The 27,894-nt window shown below is 57.0% G+C and overlaps 1 protein-coding gene across 1 annotated transcript in view; it reads left to right on the forward strand.

Moving 5' to 3' along the window:
- The first annotated feature begins 3,171 nt into the window (after positions 1–3,171).
- LOC119100408 (aggrecan core protein) overlaps positions 3,172–27,894 on the forward strand; it is a 63,323-nt gene continuing 38,600 nt past the window's right edge. Inside the window, exons 1-5 of the mRNA XM_037223509.1 lie at positions 3,172–3,255; positions 14,460–14,573; positions 14,629–14,685; positions 23,200–25,857; positions 25,942–26,181. Coding sequence (XP_037079404.1) covers positions 3,172–3,255; positions 14,460–14,573; positions 14,629–14,685; positions 23,200–25,857; positions 25,942–26,181 — 3,153 coding nt within the window. The remainder of the gene's footprint in view (positions 3,256–14,459; positions 14,574–14,628; positions 14,686–23,199; positions 25,858–25,941; positions 26,182–27,894) is intronic.

Below are 27,894 nucleotides of genomic sequence, written 5' to 3' on the forward strand. Positions count from 1 at the left end.
AAAAAATATATGCATCCGGTTGCAGGCCGGAGCACGTGTCCTCCGTAAGCAATTGTGACCCAACCGGGGTGGTCAACGGAGCGTCGTGTGGACCGTTGCTTTGATCGCAAACGTCCTGGAGGTCGATGCTATCTAGCTTTCGACTTTGTTCGTTTCGCCGGGGTTACCTGTAAGGTGACGAGCTTTCTGGCATGCCAGAACATTCTAGAGCATTCCAACAGCCGCTCCGGCGATCTACGCGACAGCCGGCCGTGACAGCACGCCTCCCAGACTATTCATAATTTAACTTTGAAAACTACATCAGCGTGTCGGCCGATTTATTCTCTCTCCATGTCAGTCTTTTGTTGATCACGTTTTGACATTGTCGCTCGCAAATGAGCCCAGGTTAATGGGATGCATGGCGGATTTTTGCACCGCGACGGGACGGCGCCGTCCGGTGTCTCGGCCGGCGTCGGAGTTTGCTTCAAGATTAAACGACCGTCTAATCACATGACTGGCAGCCGTAATAAATTACTTCCGACCGATTAAGCCATCTCGCACTAAGATTTCGACGACGGTGGGTCGCAGCGACACGGGAATGCTCGTGTACCATGCGAGATGGTACTGTCACACGTATCACGTGGCACGGGCTCACAAATGGACTTTGCTCTCTTCCACGGGTTTGCACGCTTTGTGCCACATGTCGGCCTTCTGGTGATACGCTGACCGCTTTGGGTTGCCGAAGCAGTTGGTGATCATGGTGCATATTTTAGTGATGGAAGTGGCAATTCTGGATCTTCAATTAATTTTATGTCCACTGCGTGAACGCGGAGCAATATGATAAATTACAGTGAAAAAAACATACGAAGCAATCAAAACAACTGTCAACTTGAAAATTTGTACTGAAAATATAAGTTTCCGGTCTTCACTGTTCGCTGAAGCCCGTGCTGAAGTTAATGTCCCTGGGCGGAGGCGTCATGTCTTACGGCGCGAAATGGAGGCGTCTTCATGTTGATCCTCTGCTTCCCTTGCTACGCGCGGTGCGTACTGATCAGTGTGGCTCGGGTGGCGTCCTTTTGGGCCTAGCAAGTGATCGCGGTACAGTCAGCGCTGCTTTGTGATGCCTCAGTCGGCGAGGGTCAGACGTCTGAAGAAGCAAGCTGCGTATCGGCGTAAGAGGGAGGTAGGATATGGGCGAAATAGGCCTGATGTTCGCCGGTTAGCAATGCCGCTGTCTTGTGATAGAAGGATTCGATTCGCCATGACACGTCAGAAAAACCGCGAGCAAGATTCAGTCATGTCCAAGGCCCTTGCCTATTGCGATGCGGGCGAAATAAGCCTGATGTTTACCGATTAACAATGCCTTTGTCTCCCAGCCGCAGAGCGTGAAAGCTGGAGGTGAGTTAACAAGATCCGGGCGAAAGAAGCCCGATGTTCACCGATTAGCAATGCCATTGTTTTCGAACTGAGACGCCGTGCAGTGTTGGCCGGCGGCGGCCGGTGACGTGCCGTGGACCGTACACTGATCCGCTTGCGCCAACATTTACAGTGCACGCGATGTATACTATTCATTGTGGTGTAAGTCGGAACGATTACCGGTGTAAACTGTGTGGATTGCGCGCATGTGTGAGTCACAGTACATGCCGTTCATTGTAGTGTAAATCCGAACGATTGCCGGTGTGAACGGCGCGGATCGCGGTTTGATATGTCACGGTGCATTGATGGGGAATCGAACCAACAAGGACGCGGTATAGATTGCAACGTCGCGTGTGCGAGAGCCAAGGCAATTGATTTGGCATCTACCGACCGTATTTCACAGTTCAGTACAATGCAGTGCCGTTTGATACAACGTCAGTGCGTGCTGCCATCATTTAAAAAAAAAAACTGGTAGTTGTTGGAAGGGCATGTTACCTGCATTTCATTAAAGAAGAGGCCACAGGAGCCACATGTGTTGTGGATAACACTACATGCGACACTACTTGGTACTAATCTGTAACGCGTCAGCGGGACCCTCGCTAACAAAACTAACGAAGACGGAATGCTTGTGCGATGCATGAATTTGTTTACTGGGTGGTGGGGTAAGGGCGCTTCGACTGCTGTAGGTCATGCAACAAATTGTTTACGTCTTCTGTGCTCATCACTAGATAAGCCGGATGATGGTATCCGTAGCCGTAGTCTATTTATACAATGGATTGTGGCATAGCGCGTCTCTGCTGCCTCATTAGGCTTCGACTGCTTCATTAGGGCTCACATGTGCACTTAAAATTGCGCAACGTCGAAGGTTTTAGAACGCCTCATCCCCTGTGTTTCGAGGCCACTCGCCAGCGCCGCCCAGCGGCCCCGCGCTTTATAAACTGACGCATACTGCGCGGCGAGAGGCAGACGCGGCCCGACCACGACCAGGGCCGGGGCGCAGCGCAACGCGAGCGGACTACTACCGAGTATAGTCAGGCTTTTCACGCTGGTTCTCTGATGGGCAATAGTGAAAAGAAGAACGCATGTCACCAGAGTGAAGCGTTACAAATCGCACGACTCCTGCTATTCCTTCAGGCTCCGCGTTGCCCCCGTGCGTGTCCATAGCTATTTTCGAATACGTTGTGGCTGCGTTTGTGTCGTGCGCCGGCCTGCTTCGGGTCGCAGGCGGACCCCAGCCGTTCGCCCTCCCTCCCCTCCCCCGTCGCGAATCGAACCGCCCCGGAGGCCATTGCCGACGGGTGGCGGTAACGGGGCCGGACCGGGCGGCTTTACCGCGCCTCGCAATGTGCGTATGTCACTGCGATATATGATGTGATACCCGGGGGCTCAGTGCCAACAGCCGTGTAGGAGTTGCCAGATGGCACTAAGAGTTCCAAATAAGTTGTTCTCCATCATTTCGGACGGGGTCCCGGCGCCATTGACCGCCTTGGATTTGTTCTTGCGGGTGGGATATTTTCGGACAGAGGCCGTCCTTGTTCACAAACACCGTTGGTGCCCCGAGGGCGTTACTGGGGCGGTCACAGGGCGGCGTCGCGCCCGCACCCGCACCGCCAGCCGGCTGTCCTCGCGCTGGTAGGTGGCGCTGCGCTCAGCGCGGGCTGCGGCAGGGCGGGACGGGCAGGCCGGTCCTGACTGCGGCCGGGGGCGCACTCAGTCGGGGGTGGGGGCCAGCTGGGGCGCGTGAGCGACCGGCGGAGCCACGCCAGTGCTCTCGGGATGAACGGATACAACCAGTTCTGGTGCGTACAGCGCCAGCAGAACCGGTTCGTCTCTGTGCCGCCCTACACCTACTGTGATGCGGTCAGTACTCCAGCCTGCGGTCCTGCGCAGGGGCATTGTGTGCTTGGAGGTTGCCTGCGTCTCTTACGGACGCAAGCGTTTGGCGCCGGTGCAGATGCTTTGTGCGTGAAGTTTTTGTGCAAGTGGTCGTCTCTGTCAACGCGGGCCGAAGTGTAGGCCGTCTTTGTGTCTTCTTCCGGGCGGTGCGTGTGTGTTTGAGTCTGTTAAACACTTCTATTGCCCGGCTAGCGCCCGGGTCAGGCCGCAGGTCGGCTGTGTGACCGCTCCTTGCTCCCCCTCTCCCTCCTCTCCCCCTCTCTCTCCTCTCCCCTCCTCTCTCCTCTCTCCCCCCTCTCTCCTCTCCCTCCTCTCTCCTCTCCCCCCTCTCTCTCTCCTCTCCCCCTCTCTCTCTCCCTCCCCCCTCTCTTCTCTCCCCCTCTCCTCTCCCCCTCTCTCCTCTCCCCCTCTCTCTCCTCTCCCCCCTCTCCTCTCCCCCCTCTCTCCTCTCTCCTCTCTCCTCTCTCCTCTCTCCTCTCTCCTCTCTCCTCTCTCTCTCTCCCTCTCTCTCCCCGTCTCACTCGCTCACTCGATCTCTCCCGCTCTCGCTCTCTTGATTTGCTGTTTTTGTTTGGCTGTTTGCTTGCTCGCTTTACTCGCTTTGCTCGCTGTCCGGCTGACACTAAGCTAGACCTACATTTCGGAGAAGATGTCTGCAGGCGAAGCAGCGGGCTGTCCAGTGTTGCCGTCTCCAGCGGTATCGGCCTGCGCGCTGGACCGAAGCATGCCGCTTTATCAGCCTCTGCCATCTGCGGTTTCCAGCACTGCTGTCATGCTGTTACCTGTTTTGATCCACGTGAGCGGCCCCATCACAGCTTAACTGTGAACTGACGGACGTCAGCAGAGGAAAAACGCCGCCAAGCTCCCTGGCGGTTGACCGGATTGTTTTCGCTTCATGATCGTGCAGATCTAGCGCCATTAAGCCCGGCTTACTCCATCAGCTCGGTTGTTGTTCAGGCCATGGTCTCGGTCGTACAGCGTTTGGGCTCTGCATATTACCAAGCCATCTTGGCTTTACCTCACCGGGGGGTGTTTCCTCCATTGTCATTTTTAAAGTGCATCAAGTTTCAAACCATGTGCGGCCCATCCCAACCAGAATGACAAAGTTTTGAATAGCTGAGGCCGTGCTTACACAATGCTACTTCGTTCTGTTTTGTGTTGAGATTTTATTGTATCGACTTTAACACGCGCTCGGGTGGAGGTCAAATTGCCCCCCCCCCCCCGAGGGTTTTCCCGGAATGGTTTCCGAACGACGCGGCGTAGCCGCGCCAAATTGTTCATAGCAGCAGACAATAGAATAGCGGATCGTATGTGTTACAAACTTATATGTGCATTGTAAGGTCGCTGACCTGCGGCAGGTCAGTTATGCCATGGATTCAGACAAGTCAGTTTCTAAGGAAGCTCTGAGATACTTTGTTAGGCAACACAGCAATTGAATGACCAATTTCCATCGACTTAGGGTCAGCTATGAAGGTCAGAACAAGGTCAAGACTAACCTGCTTTATTACTTTAGGGCTTGCTGTACTAGGTGGTTTCTGGTACTCGTTTCTGGTTTACTGATGACAGGAAACGCATTGAACATCTTCATGGACTTCTTAAAGGTCAGAATAGGTCATTGACCTAAAATGCTTGTATTCGGGGTCACATCGCGGCTGGACCACCCCGCACACAACGGCGAACTGCCGCACGCAACGCCGACAGAGAGACCCTCTCTACGCGCCCGAGCAGCACCTCTTATACTCCTTTCGAGCCCACCCACAACACGATCGGCGTGCGACTCGCCGGCACCACCGCGTCCCACCTCGCCGCGTCCACGGGCTAACGCATCGCCCCTGAGTCGTGACCGTTTCCCTACGTTAACACTGTCCTGGCGCGCGAGCTATTGCCGCATATGGTCCACCGCTACAATGCCCCAGGTCAAGATTTCGTTTCAAGGAGCATATTGCCTAGCGCAATCTTTGTCGCTTATTCAGATACAAAACCCAAAGCGGTCTTGTTTGTCTTTTCCCTTGCCGATCTGTGTGGCAAAACGCCAGCGCGGCGTGACTGTGCGGTCGGGACGATTATGTGGTGGTGTGGCGCCATCTGCTAACGCTTAGTCAGCCGGCCCGGCCGAGAGGGCCACCGCCTGCAGCGTCAGCGTCATGTGTACAGCTTCGCTAATGCGCACCAACAAGTCAGATGTAATGTGATGCAACCGCACGCCGACAAAGCAACCCCGCTGCCGACCGCGCCCCGCTCTGTGCGCCGGGCCAGCGTTCTCCGAAAAGCCGCCGTGGTATGAAGAGTGAGCTTGTGCCCTGCCTGTCTTCCTCAAATATACAGCAAGGCGAACGGTCTTTGAGGAAATGTGCACAATTCGTGTCGAGTCGCATTAATAGGGTGGTAGCGCTCAAGCGCGCGACCTCAGCGGCATGGTAGCCGCCTCCGGCCCGTGTCCGAGCCGAGCCGGGCCGACGCACGTGGTGCCGCACGTGTGGCGGCGGTGGCCCGTGGCCGGCCACCTGGCGCCTCGTCTTGCGCTGGCTGATCTCATGTCATCTCCGTCCGACCGCGCGACTGGAAGGGGGCTGGACATCGGGTCGGATAGGTTGGGGGCATGGGATATCTCTTGGCGCCCAGTTTTGACTGAACCGCCGTGTCTAAATGGGTCGTGTGGTCTGGGGCCGTCGGGTGCTACTGGCCTGTAACAGACGGTAGCACTCCACGTGCTTACGGGGTGTTCCACGCGGGGACCGACGGGACAGTTTTGAACTTTTTTCACACAGCTAAGAGCCTTGCGATCTGTCATTGCATTCATAGACCTTGGCATTTAGATGCGAGACTTGACATTTGGCCGCTGTTTATGCGCCCGTTTGATATATACAGTGGCGGAGCATACACAGTGACGGAGCGTTGCTCAGGTGAAGACAGAGGATGTGCAGTGTCCACCTACAGTGTCCAGCCTATGTCAACACTACGTTGCTCTGTGTAGATAATGGAGAAATATGTATGCACGTAAAACGGCAGGAATGAAAATGCTATTTTTTGGCACAAAAACGCCTCAGGGCAGGTTGTGTCGCAGGAAACATTTGAAACGTGAAACACTTAAAGGCATATTACGTGCCATCCCCCCCCCCCCCCTTCATGCTGTAAACCATATGAAACGGTAGTTCAGTCAGAGGCGAGTCCAGGAACGGCGAAAAGGAGGACGAGAGGGTGTCGCAGTGCACAGGGACCATGGTCGTTAACAGCTGACATTCGCCGTGTGGCGGCCACTTCAATAGGCCACGCTCAGATCGCGCGTCATCGCTTCCTCTGCTTTGGAAAACTGGATACGGCTATGACATGTTCACACACGCTATGATACGCGTCCAAGCACCGTGAGTAATTTAGGGGTGGATATGGGGTGGTGCGCCCACGCGCTGTCACTCTTCATGTGACGCGGTGCGAGTCGTGCGTATTTTCCCACAGACCGTTCGTCTTACTGTATATTTTGAGGCAGACGGGCTGGGCTTAAGTTCATTGTTGTTACCACGGCGGTTTTAAGGAGAGCACTGGCCCGGCCCACAGAGCCGGGTGCGGTCGGTACCGGGGTGGTTTTGGTGTGCGGTTGCATGTCATTAAACATGATTTGTTGGTCTGCGTTGGCATAGCTGTACACGTGATGCTGACGCTGCAGGCGGCGGCCCTCTCGGCCGGACAGGCTGACTAAGCGTGGACGGATGACACTACGAATATCAATGCTGAGGTCGAACGGGAGTTAGGGAGCAGGGCGAGAGAGTAAGGGGGCCGAATGAGCGCTACTTGGGGAACGCAACTATACATGCATTTAGTAGTAGACAACAAGGGTAAATTGTGCCAGAAAATTTCAAATACGGTCACAGTATTTTTTTTTCGTTTTCGAAGGTGATGCACTTATAGCGGCCAATGATGGCCGAATGTCGTACTTGGGCCGGGCTGGGCAGGACGGCCGAAGGTGACCGAGTATCGCACTTGGGCCCGGCTGGGCAGGACCGTCCGACGCCCGTTCCCGTTGTGCGGTGGCAGTAAAATATTGGGTGGTGAGGTGGAGGAAGGGAGGGCCTCCCCGTATCACGTTACAGCAAGCGGAGCTTGCTTGCAATATTTGAGGAAGACAGGCAGGGCACAAGTTCACTGTTGTTACCACGGTGGCTTTTAGGAGAACGCTGGCCCGGCGCACAGAGCGGGGCGCGGTCGGCAGCGGGGTTGCTTTGTTGGTGTGCGGTTGCATGACATTACATTTGACTTGCTGATGTGCGTTAGCGAAGCTGTACACATGACGCTGACGCTGCAGGCGGTGGCCCTCTCGGCCGGGCCGGCTGACTAAGCGTTAGCAGATGGCGCCACACCACCACATAATCGTCCCGACCGCACAGTCACGCCGCGCTGGCGTTTTGCCACACAGATCGGCAAGGGAAAAGACAAACAAGACCGCTTTGGGTTTTGTATCTGAATAAGCGACAAAGATTGCGCTAGGCAATATGCTCCTTGAAACGAAATCTTGACCTGGGGCATTGTAGCGGTGGACCATATGCGGCAATAGCTCGCGCGCCAGGACAGTGTTAACGTAGGGAAACGGTCACGACTCAGGGGCGATGCGTTAGCCCGTGGACGCGGCGAGGTGGGACGCGGTGGTGCCGGCGAGTCGCACGCCGATCGTGTTGTGGGTGGGCTCGAAAGGAGTATAAGAGGTGCTGCTCGGGCGCGTAGAGAGAGTCTCTCTGTCGGCGTTGCGTGCGGCAGTTCGCCGTTGTGTGCGGGGTGGTCCAGCCGCGATGTGACCCCGAATACAGCCATGGTGAGAGAGGGGAGCCGATGGTTACCCTGTTAACATGGGCCGTTGTGATTCGAATTGGGCCGGGGCTCGTCCTCGATCCGAACTATCCGGCCCACGTATACGCTCAGCGCCGTTCCGCTGATTCGAATCGTGCGCCGGCACAAATCCCTTCCCGTGAGAGGATCATCCGTCCAGGAAGGGATTTCGTTCGAATTATCGGTGATCAGCTGTCAAAAAACTGCCTGGCGCATGCAGTTCTGTTCAACGCCATTTCAGCTTCGTTTGGTGTTGCCGCCTTCCCACGCGTTTTTAGCTATTGCTTAAGACGATCCAAGTCCAAGATGGAAAAGAAAAAAGGAAAGAAGGTGAGGTTGAAACCATGGTGTTGAAAGTACTCTAAATATTGAGGGCCGTAAGTGGCTGGCAGCACAGCAATGCTCCCGTAATTTAGCCTTGTTAGGCGCTTGATCTATGCAGCCAGCAGGCGTCAGCATTGTTTGGTGTTATCTTTCCGTCTCAGGTTAGATTAATTTACATCTGGGGCAGGCTCCATGCTTCCAAAAACCATGTGGAGGTAGCACGGTCATTGTACATAGCTTTGCCTTGTTCTCACTTTAATTTTAGAATTGCTCTCGAAATGCTTGTAGAGAATGCCTCGAAGTTCCTTTCATTAAGTGAATACCTCAAAGCCCCAGGATGGTTTTTGCAGACGTTCCTCCCATTAGGATGTTGGCTGCTTGTCAGGTTAATTTGTGTGAGAAAGGTAACTTAAAAATTCCTGCATGATATCTATTCGAGATCACATGTCGGTTGGACCACCCCACACACACCGGCGAACTGCCGCACACAACGCCGACAGAGAGGGACTCCCCCCCCCCCCCCCCACGCGCCCGAGCAGCACCTCTTATACCGCTTCCAAGGCTCATACCCACAACGCGATCTGCGTGCGACCGGCCGGCGTTGCCGTGGCACACCGCCCCGAGCCGTGACTGTTCTCCTCACTCAGACATGGGTCATCGTCCCACTCGCCTTACATGCCTACACACTGTCCTGGGCATGGTCCACCGCTGCGTGATACCAAGTATCAACACATATAGGTCATTGCAGTCAGCTCGGAATGTGAACTTTCTTTAATGATGGGACCAAAATTGCCCAATGATGGTTTCAAAACGTCAAGAAAGCAAATGTGAACACTGGATGAAAATAGCTGGTATCGGTGCTCTGACTCTGTAAATCTAGGTTTGTTACTTCATGTGGAAGAAAACAGTGCCTAAATGAAGTAATGCCCAACACCAGGGCACGTGCTGCTCGGAGGACATGTCTGTGGTGCATATCATTACCTGTTTTTGTACTGGTGAGTAGATCTTATACCTTGATGCTTTTTTGTGATGGGTGTCTGCAAGCCATGAGGTATGTAATTCAACTGTTGTCATAATGAATAATTTGTTACAAAATTTGAGGTAGGATTGCTGTCATCATGACACAGCTCTCTGGCTGGTTCACATATTATGACCTTTAGACTGTACGAACACAGCTGTTTTTGTCACCCAGCCATCAGTCCATATCAGTCCAACGCTGTTGACTGCAAGGATATCAAAGTATTTCAACCCTGGTATGTCAAGAAAGCACATAGCTGCGATCTGACTCGCCAGTCCATGCCAAGTGTGAATGGCAGTGCTGCCCTCGGGTACTGATGCTGCATTGGGTGGGGAAAAACAACATAATTGCACAATTTTTACCACTAACTGTGTAGCATTCAGGAGTCATTTCTGTAGCTTAGCCCATTGTTGCAAGTTGCTCATAAATGCTTTAGTGTTGGTGTAGGTAATATGTTTCTGGGGCTGGGCGAAGTACATGACATGATGCTGGGTGGCCCATCTGATCAGAATGTGGTAAGTTTGTGAGTGTCTGTAACGGTCCCCTTTCAAGTTTCCCTTTAGATTTATGGTTAGTTTACCGTCCCTGCGACCCCGGCCCTACGGCCAGCCCGGAAACTGCGTGTGGACGCGGTGGCGTGAGAAGCGGGGGTGCCGGCGATTCGCACGCCGATTGTGTTGCGGGTGGGCTCGAAAGGACGATAAGAGGTGCTGCTCGGGGCGCGTAGAGGGAGTCTCTCTGTCGGCGCTGTGTGCGGCGGTTCGCCGGTGTGTGTAGAGAGGTCCAGCCGCGATGTGACTTCGAATACAAGCTATTTCGGCCAGAATGCTCGAGACGCTGGCAGCGGCTGCAGGCGGTGTGATGAATCACGGCTGGTGGCGTGACGACACCAGCGTCAGCCAGCGGGAGCAGGGCCGTCACGCGGGATGGAGGCGGCCCGTTTGACACCCGGCTCATCCCGGCGTACGATGGATCGCCGCGCTGGACCTAGCGAGCGTTCTCGCACGGGCACGGGCCGTGCTCAGCGATGGACGCGTCGCTGTGGCAGCGGCCGCGGTGCGTGCAGGGGCGCATCCGCGAGCCGATGACGCGCTTGGCGAGGCATTCACTGCGACGCTGCTGGACGTGCGGTGAGTCGGGCCACGTCGCCGTCGCCTGCTCGCGGCGTCGGACGGGAAGCGAGTCGGGGGACGCCGCGTCAGCGCGAACGACTTCTCCCCGCCATTGGGGGGCGCGCTGCCCATCACCTGGCTGGAGGTGAACGGGCGGATGGTCGGGGCGCTGGTGGACGCGGGTTGCACGGATGCTGCGGGACGGGCAGCACGGTGGTTGACACCAGCGACCGTCGAGTGATGCTCGAGGTCCTGGTAGTGCCGGACAGACCGCCAACGGGAGCTCGGATGCTGCGGGACCGGCAGCAGAGTGGCTGATACCAAGGACCGTCGAGTGACGCTCGAGGCCTTGGTAGTGCCGGACCAACCGCCAACGGGAACTCGGATGATGCAGGACCGGCAGCATGGTGGTTGATACCAGCGACCGTCGAGTGATGCTCGAGGCCTTGGTAGTGCCGGACCAACCGCCAACGGGAAGTCGGATGCTGCGGGACCGGCAGCATGGTGATTGGTACCAAGGACCATCGAGTGACGCTCGGGGTCTTGGAAGTGGACGGACGCCAGCGACCGTCGAGTGATACTCGAGGTCCTGGTAGTGCCCGACCGACCGCTGGGTGCTGACGTCGTTCTCGGCATGAGTGGCATCACCGCCCTGGGAGGTATCAGCGTGCGGACGCCGACAGACGTGCGGCTCTGTGCGGCGGCAGCTGTGACCCAGGAGGCATGGAGGTGGATGCAGCCGATGTTGCGGCGGGGTTTAGCGGCGGGCAGCAGGCGTAGACGTTCGCCTGGAAGTGGAAGGACGCCAGCGCCAGTGCTGCGTGCGGTGGGGTGGTGGAGCAGCCTCCCGCGGCCGGTGGAGCAGCGACCGGCCACAGCCAGCTGCTGCGTGGCTGAAAAGGCGTGCGAACGCAGTGACCGACGGCTAGGATGACGTCACGGTTGACAAGATCCTGCACGCCCAGATCGGACATGTGTGCGAGCGCCTGTCAGCTGTAGACCCGGCGCGCGGCCAGTGTCGTCGAGACGCCGGACGGCGGCGTGGGGTGAAAGTGTGATCTCTGAAGTTCAGGGGTGGGTGTAGCGGTCCCCTTTCAAGTTTCCCTTTAGATTTATGGTTTGTTTAGTTTACCGTCCCTGCGACCCCGGCCCTACGGCCAGCCCGGAAACTGCGTGTGGACGCGGTGGCGTGGGAAGCGGGGGTGCCGGCGATTCGCACGCCGATTGTGTTGCGGGTGGGCTCGAAAGGACGATAAGAGGTGCTGCTCGGGGCGCGTAGAGGCAGTCTCTGTCGGCGTTGTGTGCGGCGGTTCGCCGGTGTGTGTAGAGAGGTCCAGCCGCGATGTGATTTCGAGTGCAGCGTCCGTGGCCAATGGAAGAAAATGCTGATTTCCCACTAGCCCTTGCATGTCAGCAAATATTCAGGTGGCACAGGCTCCAGGTGTATCTTAAATGTCATTATAAATAATGTTAGTCAGAATAGCAAGCCATAATCTACATTGCAGAATGGGAAGCAGTAGCCTTGCTTGCACTTTTTGGAGTTCTTGTCATGTATGGATGGCCTAACACATATTACTTTAACATCATCTCTGACATTGCCATGAAGCAGCTTATAGATTTATTCACCAGTTCACTTCCTTGTCATTCTTGATTGCATACCTGTGATCAAAGAGACTGTTTCCAACAGAAATGTGTGCTGGAATATCTGTAAATCAGTTTTTCCTGTTTTGTTCAGATTTCTGTGATCGTGCTCCTCGCAGTGCACGACGTTCACATGTCTTGGGTCCACTAGTAAAATTTTCATGTAAAAGTAACTATGGGGCAGACATGATACTATATGGGCAGTGCTGGCAGGCTAACTATATGGGCAGTGCTGACCACGCAACTTTTGTGTTTTGAATGTTACGGCTTGTGCTGTGGCTATACAACCAATGAGTACCGCACAGATCATTTTCCCAACGGAGTCCATCTTCCCCCTCGCCCTCAAACCCGTCTCGCGCCCACCATGGCTCTTGGCATTCGCCATCCATACGCATAGTACCGACATTTTTTTTTTCATCTTGCCGCAAAAGCGCAGTTTTCGCCCATAATCCGTTCCTTGATTCGAACTAAGCGGGATCGAACTATCGACTGTTAATTCGACGTAAAGCCGGTCTCTCCCATGTAAACACACCTGCGAGAGGTTTAAGGTCGCATGATCCGTTCCGATCTTACTTCGAATTACTCTGGGCTACCCATGTAAACAGGGTAAGTGAAGCGGTGAACGCGTCCACAGTGCGTCTGGGAAACCAGAAGTACGGGGTTTGATCCCCCCCCTCTCCCCCCCCCCCCCCCGGCGCCCGCGGCTTTCCTGCCAGGGTGGGGGCAGGCGACGCTGTGGCATATAACCTCAGCAGCTGAGAGCGTCCTAAAGCTTCAATGACGGTGACCACCACCACCATGAGGAGCGTCTAGAGCAATAGAGCTGGAGCGTCAGTTGAATATTCGTCCCTTGACGTGGGTCACTAAAATGTTAGATGGTGAAGGGGAGGAAGGGGGAGTCGCCTTGCGTCACGTCACAGCGGGGCAGAGTCGGCCGTGACATGCCGGTGCCCTAGCGAAGAAGCACATGAAACATCGGGACGGCCCATGGTTACCAACTGGCAAATCTTGGTCAGATGGACGAAAGATGGAAACCACGTGACTTCTGAAATAGCAGATAGCTTAAAAATAAAGTGTGAGGTGGGGCACAAAACGGTTGATTGGGATTAAAATTGTATGTAAAACACTTCTATTTGAAGCAGTCGCCCTTCTGTGATGTCGAGCCGGCGGGAGGGACGCCACACAGCGTCGGCTGGTTCGAGTGTCGCGTGACTGGCGCTGGCTGTGGATGGCCCGCCAGCGGTCACTGGAACCCACACCAGGCGCCGCGCTGTTCTGGTGCTGATGTGCGCGCTACGTTCGCCTGCTCTGCCGCAAGGCATGCCGTTCTGTCCGTCCATCGTTTCGCCTGGCGCTCCCCGTTCACCGACGTGGCCGTCAGTTCTTCCCCGTGTGACGGGCCATCTCCGTTTCAGGCCGAGAGGTCGGCAGCGGCCTGCTCGGCGCACGGTGGGTGTCTCCCGGCGCCGGCGCACGGGCCGCGGCCGGACGCCCGCCACACGGCGACGCCGCAGAGCCCGGCCGGCAGCATGGCGAGCCGGCGGCACTACAGCGGGCCCGGCGCTCGGCTCGCCGGCACCGCTGGTGCGCCGCCCAGCTCGCCGGCGGTGCGGTACTTGGCGGCGCCGAACGCGCCGATGGGCGGCAGCAGCTCGGCCATGCCGCAGCCCGACCAGCTGGGTGGACACGTCTCAGTGGGTCAGCGGGGCATGCCGGTCCAGCTCATGGGCTACCAAGGGCAGCCGGCGCGTGTAGCCGCGCCTGCCGTACACTACCAAGTGCAGCAGGATGTGCAGTTGACTTTTGGTGCGGCTCAGGTGCCGACCGGCCCGGTCTTGCTCACTGGCCATTCCTGGACGCCTAAGCTGACGCAGGGCACGCCCGTGCTAGTGCTGAACGATGTTCAGCAGGCGCAGTGGAACCAGCAGCTGCTGCGCATGAACTCAAGCACTTTGCATTCGCGCCAAAATATGCAACTTTCAATGCATCCGCAGCCTCGAGCACAAATGCGACCGCAAGCGCAACAAACACAACGAATGCAGCTTCAGATGCAATCGCCACCACAACCGTCGCCCTTACAACGGCCGTCACTACAAGCGCAAGTTCGCCCGCAACAGGAGCCGCAGCTACAGCAGCCTCAGCAGGGGCAGCGCGGCGGCCGGGGTGGGGCGGCGGCCAGCGCTCGCGGCAGGGGCAGTAGTGGCAGGGGGAGGGCGGCGGCGCGCGGTCAGAAGCGGCCGGCCGCCGCGCTCGCCCAGCCGCCCGCCAAGCGGCTGACGCTCAACGAGGACGACGACGAGCCGTGCGGGCCCGTCTGCGCCACGTGCTTGCGCGAGTTTAGCAGCCGGGCGGAGCTGCGCGAGCACGAGCGCGCCTGCCGGCTGCAGCTGGAGCGGCGCCAGCTGGTGTCGCTGCCGACGGCGCCGCTGCCGCAGCTGCCGCTGCCGCCGCGGCTCGAAGCCGTGCGGCCCAGTCCACTGCCAGGTCAGTCCGCCGGCCGTCGACCGCCGGCGTGCGCCACGTGCGGCGCCCAGTTCCTCCAGGATGTCGAGCTGCGCGCGCATGCGCCGCGCTGTCGGCCGGTGCCGCCGCCGCCACCGTCGCCGGCGCCACCACCGCCGCCGCCGCTGTCGTCACCGTCAGGAGCCGGCGCGCCTCCTGTCAGGGTTAGTGCGCGCGTCGCATCGGCTGGCCACGCTCTGGCTGTTGCGGTTGGGAGCGCTCTGGGTTAGACGTGCTGTCCACACACGGACTCTGCACTCAACAGGCTGGTGCTTTGGCCATTGCTGCCTGATTCCGTGGGTGCATGCATACATGCTGTTTCACTTGGCGCCGGTGTGGTAATCGCATTGCATGTTGCTAGGTTGTCTGTGCACAAGGAGATCCGTTTTTTTTCCACGGAGATGCTAGTTTCCTTCCGGAAAAGGTTGGTGTCGGGATATTTCCCTCAAATAGCTTCCTCCTTTGGGGGGCGAGTGACATCGTTAAAAGCTGCCACAGCATACGCTGCATTGGGGGGAGCTGCTTAACATGTCACTAGGAGTTGCATCTGTCGTGTCACAAAGTATACAGAAGACAAATATTTTGATCAAGTAGAGCGCAATCAGCTGGTCCGGGCTCTAAACAGCGCTGTTTCGCCTCGAATATAGCGATGGCGACGTGTGGGGAAACTCGCAAAAGTTCAGGTGGCAAAGCTGGGGCGACCATCCTGCAGTAATCCGGTAAAATTATGGTAATTTCACCTAAAGTTGGTGGCGTCGGTGCCGCATGTGCCGGATTTTTCACCCACGACGACGATCATAAGTTTGGCCAGTCGGTTTGGACGACCCTATCGCCCCGCCCATTGACATTAGGTGCGCGCCGGCGCGCCTTTGGGGGTGATCACATCACGACCGACGGGGCTGATAACGGCAGGGGATGATCACGTCACGACCGACGGGGCTGATGACGGCAGGGGATGATCACGTCACGACCGAGGGGGCTGGTGGCGGCCTGGCGGGTGAACGGTTTGCAAAGATTTCGCGAAGTGTGAGGGGCTTTGTGTGACTAACTCGATCCGATCCAGTCCGATCCAATACGATCATCACATTAAATCAGGTCCGTTCCGATCCTGTCCGATCTTACCTGACGCCTGGCCCTACTTAACGCTTTGGCAGGCTGACTTGTTTGCAACTATCTGTATGGATGATGTTTGCTCAGTAAGGTAAGTATGTTTTCAAAAAATCGTCGTAATTTGCACGCCTCATTTGTCATGGGTGCACACAAACATCCATTGCAAACATTGCATAAACAATGCGCCACTGCTGATCAGCTCAACTTGAACTACTGTTTTCAAAAGAAGTGAAATCAACGGCATGCCTGAGTCAAGCAAGAGCCTATGGTTGAAACAGCCTTTTGCAAATAACCTCGGTAATGCTCGAACGTCATTGCTAATAAGTGTGCAGTCTAGCGGGCACCAGGCTGCTGGAACTCTGATGATTGGCTGTGTAAACTTACCGCTTCCGTCGTTCCTGCGCACGTCGAGTATGTCAGTGGTAGTTGAACTCCACCCTCTGCCATGCGGCTTACTCGCTGTGCGTCCCGAGGCGTCTCGCTTCTTCGTTGGACTGGCCTGTTTTCTGGAGCATATAAAGTAAGGATATTGTCATACGATTCATGGCTGTCGCAGTCTGGCCAGACTACTGAAGGAATACTTTGGCCACTTTTGGGTAAGACTAAAAGAATGCTGTTGAATGTTTCGAAGCACGTGTTTTCGAGCGAAATGGCAAAACGTGGAAACGTGGTACAATGGTGCAACACGTGCGAAGCCCTTTAACTTCTGTGATAGCAAGTCAGCTGCTTACATCGGTCAATCTTGTGTCCGTGCAAGTTGAATTCACACCTCAGATGCGGAGAAACGTTAAGCTCTCCACCTGGAGGTCATATATCACGCACCCCTCCGACGCGACTCCAGTCACTCGAAATCTACAGTTCGGAACCAGCGGCTCTCCCTGAACACATTGTAAACCACATTGCTGATGTAAATACGGCACTGCTGGTGTTCAGCGCAGTCTTATGGAAGAATCTCTTAAAAATGGCAGTTTCAAATACAGCGCTTGAGATGTTGAGATCCCCGGGAAAAATCGAAGAGACCCGACTGCGCAGTCCATATTACACATTTCTAGCTACGTACACACAGCTGAGTTGCGACCTGAGAGGTGCCGCTCTCCGGTGAAGCATTTTTCATTTTTGGAGAGGGCTGTGGAGAAATGTTCTGACATTATGTTGCGTGAAAGTTTAATCTGATCATGTATTTATAGGATATCATGGCTGGAATCTGGAATCTGTCAGAATGCCAGATGTGGATCTTTGGGTAAGGGCGCACAGTCCCATTCTGAGAGTTGAGTTCTGAACGATGAAATGTTTTGGCTCGTAGGCAGGACGTCGGGCCCTGCAAGCGGTCCACGGCGCCCACCTGGCCTGCGGGCGGGACTCGGTCTGCCATATCCTCACCTGAATGACGTCATGACGGTGCCAGTGTCACATAACACAGCTGGCGTGGCGGCTCGGCCGTGCGCGGTGTCTGCTTGTCAGCTGCCGTGAGCGCGCCTGGGCCCCGTCCAGTCAGCGGTTTACATGACTGCTGCCGGACCGGATGTGCCATGTTTCTTGTGCTGCCGGACCGGATGTGTCATGTTTCTTGTAGATAAAAACGGGCGATCACCGAATGACGCTGGAGGGGGATGGGCGTCCGTTGCATGCTGACCACCGTCGCCTCTCAGTGGGCAGGATTGATCGGCACATGCCGGACAAGTCCCTGCCACTGGCGATGTTCTAGTACACCACAAAGGCCAACTGCTGTCTCGAAGTATGGCAGGACGCGTAGTGCGATTGCTGCGCGGGAAGGTCTGCTCGCAACTGACAGTGAAGAAAGGATCTTTGAAGGGAATGAAATGAGCACCCGCGTGCAGATTGGGAAATGTTCATGCGGACGATGTGTGTGACACACCCAACATGCGACTGCGATAGTATGCCTTCCCACCTAATGTACGCGTATTACTTTAGTATTGCCCTATTCGCGACAAGCGAAAAGGCGAGAAATGTGGGCGACCATGTGGCCCGCACTGTACCCGTGTTTGTGACCTACAAGGACTTTGTAGCGTTGTAGCGTTTTTTTACAACATTTTCCCAAATCTCTAGGGTCTTGTGCCTTCCTCTGTGCCTTACAAGAACAATGGAGATGATTAAAGGGCAATCTTGCTTCGTTTGGCGGAAAGACGCCTTTGCAATACCCTGCAATGTTTTGGAACATTTTCGAAACCTTCTGGTCGACTGTGTCTTGCGAAAACACCCGTTTTGGTTTCAAAAGAATTGCCCTGCTTTGTTTGTCATAAACTGCTATTGCAACACCCGGCGGTCTGTGCAACAATTTTCCAAATTATTCTTTGGAAGCTCTTGCGCCTTACGAAAAAACTAAAGGTGGTTTTAGGGTTTTATCCTGCTTGATTTGGCCGTTATTCGCCTTTACAGCGTTCCGCAGCCTCTGCAGCAATTGTCTAACTCCGTCTCTGAGATGAAGCATTTTCCATTGTGCAATCTTTGCAACGGTTATCTACATCCGTCCTTGAAATGGAGTGCATCACCGATAAGATAGACGGGCAACCAACGACCTGCACCAGGTGCAGCTGTTGCGCATCATTGACCGCAATAGGGCCTCGTTTGTATCACTATTTGACGGCTGTGGAATAGCTGACTACCATTATCGCTGTTCGTGCGTTGCCATGAAAATGACGGCCAAAGGTCACCACACCCACCATTGTGTTACAAATATGCGCCCTATTATTCGGGAAAATGTGTCGTCACTTTTTATTTGGACAATTCAGTACTTGACAAAGTTGCGGCATATCACAATTTTGTGTCTCGATCCAGTCGTATTATTATGGAAATCTGGTAACGTTGGCAGACTGATATAGGGTGAGTTGGCGTGCTAAAAAGGCACTAAACATGATATTTTTTTAGTGCAAAAATGAGCGTGACGTTCGAAGTGACGTGTTAAGGTGCTTAGTGTACCAGAAGTTCGGATACATTTGGATGAATTTAATCGATCTAGAATTCCCTTTTGTCCATATATGCATGGGGGGGGGGGGGTTCAGAAAAGCAATAACGGTGCTCATTTAGCATAGGGATTCACCCCTTCCTCAAAGCATAGAAAGCGGTGCCCCTGCTCGGAGGCTCATAATGGATCAGCCACGTGGCGAGGGATCCGTAACATAGGCATGCTGTTGGATTTACTCAGTGTTTGGCGTCCCGTCGTATTATCGTTCGTCTCATTAGCAAAGTGATGGCACGTAGATTCTGTCCAGTAATGAATTTGTCCGTAGAGTGGATATGGCAGTGAAGTCTGTAAAAGCGGTCTGAAGTCATCAGACCTGTGTGCTTGAGATGCGTACTGACTTGGTTGGGTAAGTGAACGGCGTCTGCGCTGTGTGCCATCAAAATTTTGTCATTTTTGTATTGAAACTGTCTCGTTTGGCGATGGGCCATGCATGCGGAGTTAAAAATCAAAGCTGAAGGAATTTAGTCCGACCGCGTTTGTCGTCTCTCCACGATCATTTCGTGCATGTTTACCATCAGTCGTTCGGAAGATTTAATTTTATTTGCCGGAGATGCGGACGGAGTCCGTTAATTAAAGAATAAATTCAGTTCCCGACAATTCCTTCAGAACTTGCGACGATCGTGGTCTGAGTGATTCATCAACGCGTTGCCGAATTTGAAAGCAAACAACATGAGCCAGCCAAACAACAGTAACAGTCTTGCTCACACGACTGAATGGGCTTTCGAACAGCTCTCAATGCGAGAGATTGCGTTAAATCGGTCCGGTGGTATAGAATGACCCGCAATGTTCGTCGCTTTTTACACCAAAATCTCGCTAAGAACTGTGCGTGTTGCAAATGAGGAGCTTCTTCTCGAATGAAAACGTCCGTCATCCCGGACCCAATTTTCTGTGAAGACCCATGCTAGCCATGAAATTAACTGACCGGTGATAAACAACTAATCTCAATGCAGAGTTTCCGACCAAATTTGCATAAAGAACTATTGCGCGTCGCAAACAAATTGTTACGCTACCAATCGCAAGGGCGGTGATTGCTTGTGCCCGCATTACGACCCGCATTTGTACGACCCGCATTACTCGTGGCGACTCGTGCAGGTCACGCACTTAACTGATGCGTATCAACAGGGTTTGAACACATGGCTTGTTTGCCTTTCAGTTTCACCATGTTCAATCCTCGTTTGCTTTCCTTGTTTCCTCCCTCATTTTTGCGACCAGCCCTGGTGTTTCAATAAAATATATATTTAGATCTCCAAGCACACGGCGCTTGTCTACAAGCATGAACGCCAAGCAGGGTCGGCGCTGAGCCGGCTACACGCGTGCCAGCGGTGTATCTCCCCTCCCCTCCCCTCCCCGGATCCTGCCCGCCCCGGCCTCATCAGCGCGTCCCTCTCCCTTCCCCTCCCCGGATTCTGCCCGCCCCGCCTTATCAGCGCATCCCTCTCCCTTCCCCTCCCGGATCCTGCCCTCCCCCGCCTCATCAGCGCGTCCCTCTCCCTTCCCCTCCCCGGATCCTGCCCGCCCCGGCCTCTTCAGCGCGTCCCTCTCCCTTCCCCTCCCCGGATCCTGCCCGCCCCCGCCTCATCAGCGCGTCCCTCTCCCTTCCCCGCCCCGGATCCTGCCCCCCCCCGCCTCATCAGCGCGTCCATCTCCCTTCCTCTCCCCGGATCCTGCCCGCCCCGCTTCATCAGCGCGTCTTAGGGTCTTTTACACGGATTACACAGCGAATTCGCACCTAACCCGGGTCAGGAGTGTAGCAGAGAGGAGAGAAGGGAGGGTAGGAAGACATGACTGGAGGGGGGGGGGGGGGGCTCGGGGGTTAGAAAGGCATGGCTGGGGGATAGGAAAATATGGGCGGGGAGGGGCAGACATGTAGAGCTGACTGCAACCCTTCAGCTGTTCGTCTCAGTTCCTCCACTCACATGTTGATGGCTTTGGTCGTCTAGCACAGAGTGCCAGCCAAGCCTCCGTGTACAGGGCGCCCAGGCCTGAGTGCCGCCCCTCCTCCCCCTCCCCCCCCCCCCCCCTCCCAATGTGACGCTCCCCCGGTTTTCCTGCTATTGCACGTCTTCGCAGGCTCCGGCCATGGGCTTCGTTTGTTCCCGCTCGTGCTCACTTGCAGTTTCCTCTCGCATACGTCATTTCACGGGCCAGGATAAGTTCAGGACCTTGGAAGGCGGGCGTGTTGGGATGCCCTGGGGCGACGACTGGCCTAAAGTTCTGCGTTACAGCGGTCCGCTCCGCACTGGTTGACTCGAGTTCGGACTTCGAGACCGCCTGCGAGGCGGGGGATTTTGCGAACCTTGTCTTACGCGAGTGTGCTTCTCTGGTTTGCTTGGCCCTTCTCGGCCGTCCTCCGGCGGTCCTCTGTCCCCATGCGGCGTGAAACCTGGGCGGGATCGGAAGGTGCTCGGCTTTGATGCCTCACCAATGGCTTCGCTCGTGGATTCTCGCTACATGATGGCCTTGTTTTGGGTGGTCGGTGCGCGTTCGTGACATGAGGTGCTGTTCCAAGGGCCCATCTGCTGTTCTTCCTCCCACGCGCTTTGCCCCTTAGCGATCCCGTCTGTGATCTGCTCTTGGCATTTTGGACGTGAGATAGGTGTCAAAGGGCGTTATGTTTGTATGTGTGTATGCATGTATGTATTCATGAAAATCTCCACAGTGGGCTCTTCCGACTTCCCAGTCAGCACATGTGCTTAGCGTAACGACGAACTTGTCAGTTAGTTCAGATGAAATTCAGATACGAACGGCCTTTGTTAAAGAAATGCACATAGGATGCACGATGCGCACAATTAGTCTGTAACCAATCCGACACACCTGAGTGAAAATGTCATTGATGCTAGGGCCATTATATCTGGCGTAAGACGATTCCACGTGCAAGTGGCGCGGCATACACATGATCGTGGGGTGAGTCCAGTTCGGGCACGCGGAGTCTGTGACAGAAGGCTTTCAGAGCCTCGCCTAGATCGGGCGGACGTCAGGGCGCAGGACAGCAAGGGCACGCAAACTCTGGCACCGTTGGCAACGTCACGCGAGGGTTGAGAGCTAGAAGGTCGCGTTGGGCCAAGGGTTCGTAAATTTCGAGACACAAAAATTAGAAACCGTATTTAATTGTTCTTACGCGCGGACTCTTCCCCCTAGTGATCTTGTTTTTGACATTGTCTCGGTACTTTTGACGTGAGATATTGTTCGGAAGGGCCCTAAGCTGCTCATCCGGCACGGCCCATGCGTGCAGACGCCTTGCGCGGCCTACTGGCCCATCCCTGGCTGTCTGACTTCCAGCGGTCCGCTGACCCGTCGGTGGCTGTCGGACTTCCAGGCAACGTCCCACTTGCCATGCAGAGTAGGAACCGGAGGGGGACGCAATAGGAAGTATAGTTACAAAAGCATATACGCATACGCAGTACTGGTCGAAACGTAAGCTCCGCCTTACAGCTGCGGGTAAGATAACACTCGGATTATGATCGTTAATAATAAATTACACCAGAGGACAGCAAAGGGTTCGTGACTGCGCGGTGCTGCTGGGTGTGCGGCTTCAGGAGCAGGCTGCATTAGTGGCTGGTCAGCAGCTACGGCTGCAGAGACGCAGATCGTCGAACGCAGGCTCGAGCTCGAACTGGAGCAGGCGGGCGCCCGCCGTTTATAGAAGAGGGATTGCAATGCTGAACCGTACCAATACCGATCCGCATAGACCACCATTCAATGGCGACCTGAATCGTGTCATCATGCTGAGACGTCACGGAATAGGTGTGTGTGTGTGTGTATGCGTGTGCGTGTGCGTGTGCGCGTGTGTGTGCTTCGCTCCGTTAGGGTGAGGCCCAAGTCTTCATTCTCAACGTTCTATTTATATTGACCGGTCAGGTGAAAAGATCCTTGTTGGATCCTTGATGAACACACATCTGAACCTGAACCCGAATCGGGAGCTGCACGGGTGGCATCTCTCCGACGCTGCCAGCTTGGTTGGTTTGGGTCGCATGTAGCCTCTGCGATGAATGCGCCGTTGGAACCCAATCACTGCGATTTTGTCGGTGTAGCTTCGTTATTGTGATACTATCCTCGGTTAGCTTTACGGTCAGGCTGCGAATAGTATTCGTTGCACAACATGCTTTGTAGAAGTCTGCTGTCTGCCTTCCCATTCCGTGCTCTTGTGCATTGAATCGGAATGAAAGGTACCAGCTAATTGTTCACTTTACCAGTTTTTATCAACGCCGAGCGTGACCGGTTCATTGCTAAAAATTATTGCTGATGCCGTTGCCCTGGCAAGGGTGGTTAATGACGGGGAGGCCTCCGCAGCGCCGAAAACGCCGTACAAAGCTGTGTGTTATCTGTGCGCTTCCGTTCTGGAGCGTGATTGAGCGGGCCGGCGTGGCCGGGGCGCGCTTCATCTGTGTGCCTGTCGTCCCCAGTTGCCGCGCTCAACATCCCGTGCGACCTCTGCGTGTGACGGAACTGGTCCGGCGACTCTCACCAGTCCGACCGTCTCTGCTGCCGTCCCTGCTGGCGGCGTTAGCTCCACCACCGTCGCCGTTGGTGGGGCCAGCCCCACCTTCATCTCATCTGTCGGCGCCAGCTCTACCACCTTCACCGCGAGTGGGGCCAGCTCCACCTTCCTCTCATCTGTCGGCGCCAGCTTTACCACCGTCGCCGCTGGTGGGGCCAGCTCCACCTCCATCTCATCTGTCGGCGCGAGCTCTACCACCGTCGCCGCTGGTGGGGCCAGCTCCACCCCCATCTCATCTGTCGGCGCCAGCTCTACCACCGTCGCCGCTGGTAGGGCCAGCTCTGCCTCTATCTCATCTGTCGGGACCAGCTCTACCTCCGTCGCCGCTGGTGGGGCCAACCCTATCTCCATCTCATCTGTCGGGTCCAGCTCTACTTCTGTACCCGCCGGCGGAGCCATATCCACTTCCGTCCCCGCCGGTGGGGCCAGCTCTACTTCCGTCCCCGCCGGTGGGGCCTGCTCTACTTCCGACTCCTCTGTTGAGGCCATCTCCACTTCCGTCAACTCCGTCGGGGCCAGCTCCGCTTCCGTCCCCGCCGGTGGGGCCAGCTCTACTTCCGTCTCCTCTGTTGAGGCCATCTCCACTTCCGTCAACTCCGTCGGGGCCAGCTTCGCTTCCGTTCCCGCCGGTGGGACCATCTCCACTTCCGCCCCCTCTGTCGGGGCCAGCTCCACTTCCGCCCCCTCTGTCGGGGTCATCTCCACTTCCGCCCCCTCTGTCGGGGCCAGCTCCACTTCCGCCCCCGCTGTCGGGGCCAGCTCCACTTCCGCTCCCGCTGTCGGGGCCAGCTCCACTTCCGTCTCCTCCGTCGGGGCCAGCTCCACTTCCGTCCCCTCTGGCGAGGCCATCTCTGCTGTTGTGCACGACGTCCAGACCGCCTCGTCTGCCGCTGCCGACCGGAGCACCCGTGCCGCTGCGTCTGCCGACAGGGGCGCTGTGGCGTCTCTGGTCGGCGGCCGGGTGAGCCCTGGTGCCGTCATAGCCGAGAGTCGGGTGCGCCTGACCGGCCCGACCGTGTCCCCTGCCGCCCGGCCTGACGCGGCGCCGACGGCCGGCGGCGGGCCTGCAGCTGCCCCCAGGGCGCCGTCCGAGACGGATGCTAGCGGTGCCGGCTCGGCTTCGGGACTGGACCCGGCTGGGGGCGGGCCTTCCAACGCAGTCGGCAGGGGTGAGGCCCTGACAGCAACGGCTTCAGCCCACGGCCGACCCCGCCGCGCAGGCGTCGAGCAGTACTACGGCGTTGTCAACCGGTTCTACCGGGAGGAGGTACGCGCCTCGGCCACCTCTGCTGTCGTCAGGGCAAACGACCGGCGGCCCAGTGCGGCGGCCAGTGAGGACGCCGAGGTGGACGGCGACCGGTCCCCGGACTGTGGCGTGGGCTCCCCGCCGGACCTTGGTGAGACTGCAGCCCAGACTGCGTCGGACTGCAGCCCAGACCGGCCGCCGTGGCGCGGCCGCGGCGACAGTCCGGTGCCCGAGCGGCTGCTGGCTGTGCTCCGGCGGCCGGCCTTCGTGCTGCTCCAGCCAGTGGACGACGTGATCGGCGACCCGAACGAGCCAGTGGTGCGCGCCGCCGCCTACATCGTGCACGGCGACGAGGTGGTGGGCAGGCGGGTCTGCGCTGACCGGGCCCAGCTCGCGCCGGCAGCCGAGACGGAGCTGAGTGCTCTGGGCGATGAACCCCGCGGACCTGCCGGATTGTCTCCGAAAGGTCAACCTCAGCAGAAAAGGGTTAAACAGAGCGAGACGGCGCAGAAGGCGACGGGCAAGCGAAAAGCAGCTACAGGTAACGCTGACTGTCAAGCGAAACAATCGAGAGGGCTCCGCACCGATCGGGGGAGGAGGGCTGTGCAGACGTCGCTGGCCCAGTACCTGGAGCCGAGTGGGAGTGGTGCGGCCGCGGCCTACCCGGGGTCGGAAGCGGGCCAATCCGTGACGGTGCCTGATGGCGGGGATCATCCGCTGGCCTCCGCCGCCGCCGACATTGACAATGGTTCGGAGGGGGAGACGACGGCTGGGAACAGGAAGCGTCGCGAGGGTCGAGACCGTCTGGTTTCGTCCGACAAAGACCCGGGGGACGAACCAGACCGCAGCAATGCTGAGGGGATGGTGATGGTACGCCGCCGCCGCCGCCGCCACTGCCCACTGTCGTCCGATAGTGAGCGCTCCGCGCACGAGAGTGGTGACGACGCCGCGACAGCGCGTAGACCGACCCGCCGTCGCCGGAGCCCGCCCTCGTCGGACGCTGATTCCCAGAACAGCGAGCGGGAGGTCGTGGCGACGGGGCGGAGGCTCACTCGCTGCCGGCGGCGGGCCGCTCGGTTGGGCGGCAACTCCCGGGACAGCGAGATGGACGCCGTGTCAAGGGCGGCGCGCAGTCGGCGCCGCGCGCGCGTCTTCTACGCCGAACCGCGCTCGGATGCCGAGGAGCCGGCCTCGCCCAGCTCGCCCGAGTACCAGCCGGAGTCGGTCGACTGGGGCGACGACGACCGCCGCTCATCTGCTGCCGACAACGGGCTGGCGTCGGACGCCGGCTCGGAGGCGTCGGCGACCGAGGGTGCGGCGCCGGACGGCGACCGGTCGGCGCCGGACGACGACCGGTCGGTGCCGGACGGCCGGCCGCCCGAGCTGCAGCCGTGGTTGCAGCCGCGCGTCGTGCTGCCGCGCGCCCAGCTGCGGCGCGTCGACGGCCTCGACGTGCAAGAGATCCTGGGCATCGCTGCGCCCACGCAGGCGGTCCGTCCGTTCCGTAGCGATGAGCTGGTGGGCGTGCCGGTGGGCGCGGCGCCGTCGGCGGCCGACTGGGACGCCGTCATGTCGCAGTGGGTGGCGCTGGCCCGGCAGCACCGCGCCCGCCTCTGCGAGGTGAAGCGGCGCGCTCACCAGGTGCGCTACCTTCGCACGCGGCTGCGGCAGGCGTTGAAGGCGCGCGGACTGCTTCCGGCGCAGGCGGTGCCAGCAAGGGAGGCGGAGACAGTGCCAGTGGTGGGGATGGCGCGAGCAAGGGAGGCGGAGACGGGGACGGAGACGGAGGCGGAGGCGGAGACGGCGACGGCGACGGCGACGGCGACGGCGACGGCGACGGCGACGGCGCCAGCGCCAGCGCCAGCGCCAGCGCCAGCGCCAGCGGGGGAGGTGGAGACGACGCCAGCGCCATCGAGGGAGATGGAGACGGCGCCAGCGCCAGCGGGGGAGGTGGAGACGGTGACTGTAGGGGCAGCCGGGCGAGTCGGCGACATCTAGGCAGGCGCTGGCGGCGGCGTTGGCGGCAGGATGAGGACTTGAGCGAGTGACAGACGAAGCATCTGGTGTGGCGTTACTTAAGGCACGGCTAGTGTCGGTCACTACAGGCCGGTGTGACTCGGCGCGAGCCATCGTGCTAAGCCTAATTGAGGCTTTGTGTTCTCTTCTGGTGACCGCGCGTCCCGGATTTGACCGATCTTGTGATCCAGAGCGGTCGTAGGGGCCGTTTTCCGCCGCACCGATCTGTCGCCGATGTGAAGTGGCAGAGCATGCGTGCTCCGATTGGCGCTTATGATTTTAGAATGTTGTGATAAGCCGCAGAGGACTGCGAACAGTAGCCATGATATGTATGACACGCTAGTTGACTGGCGTTAGCGTGCGCCAGGAGCGGTCGGGTCTGTGGCATTCGTGTGTCAGGAAAGTTAGCATGGTTCAAACACCCGACGCCTGCGCTTAGTACTTAGCATGCGTTCCGACATATGTGTTCGTTGCAGCGACATCCTCACATTTCATTATGCTCCACCGACTGAGAAGCGTATCGCTGGCGAACATCGTCTCTAAATATGATCTGTTTTGGCTGAATGTGTTTGCCAAAGTATAGGTGTGCGTTGGCTGTAAGACTCGTACTGCGGTGATGTCCAAACCGACTGGGCCAAACAAACGACAGACACTGTTGTGAGTGTGGTATGCCAGACGTATTCAGACATTCCCGCGTTGCTGTCCTGCCAAAAGGCTGTGAAACTATGCGTTGTAAGAAATGCCAAGCGGAATAAAAGTGACCTTTCGTTTTAACATGACGTCGGTATTACTGCCTCTGCACGGATTTGTAACTGAAAAGCGTTTTAACATGACGTTGGGGTTTCTGTCTCCGCACGGAATTGTAAGCATTTAAAACTTGTCGCCGACGAAACGGTGACCCATGATATCAGTGAGGATGGCCTGTTGGGTGAAACATACTAAACCGTAACGCTTCCGTTTGTAACGTCTTCCTCTGTTTCTGCCAGTTTGTGTAGCTCGTATTTTGTTCAGGTCACCACCGCAGCTCGGAGCACTGGGCATCTGTTTAACTCCGCTTGTTCTTTTCAAAGTCCATAAACGGCGGAGAAATGTCCAGTTGTGTTCTTGACGCCGCTAAGCGAGAGGTACACGTTGCACGGTATAGTCCAGGGTGAGTGTCAGTTTCGGGTCTCAGTCGAGTTAGTCCCAGTCGGTTGAGTGAGTCTCAGTTGTGTGAGTCAGTCGAGTAAGTCCCAGTTGCGTGAGTCAGTCGGGCGAGTTTCGGTCGAGTGTTGCAGTCGGCCGAGTGAGGCTCAGTCGGCCGAGTGAGCCTCAGTTGGTCGAGTGCGCCTCAGTCGG

Source organism: Pollicipes pollicipes, unplaced genomic scaffold, assembly GCF_011947565.3.
Source record: "Pollicipes pollicipes isolate AB1234 unplaced genomic scaffold, Ppol_2.1 Scaffold_2555;HRSCAF=2994_pilon_pilon_pilon, whole genome shotgun sequence".
Taxonomy (NCBI): Eukaryota; Metazoa; Arthropoda; class Thecostraca; order Pollicipedomorpha; family Pollicipedidae; genus Pollicipes; species Pollicipes pollicipes.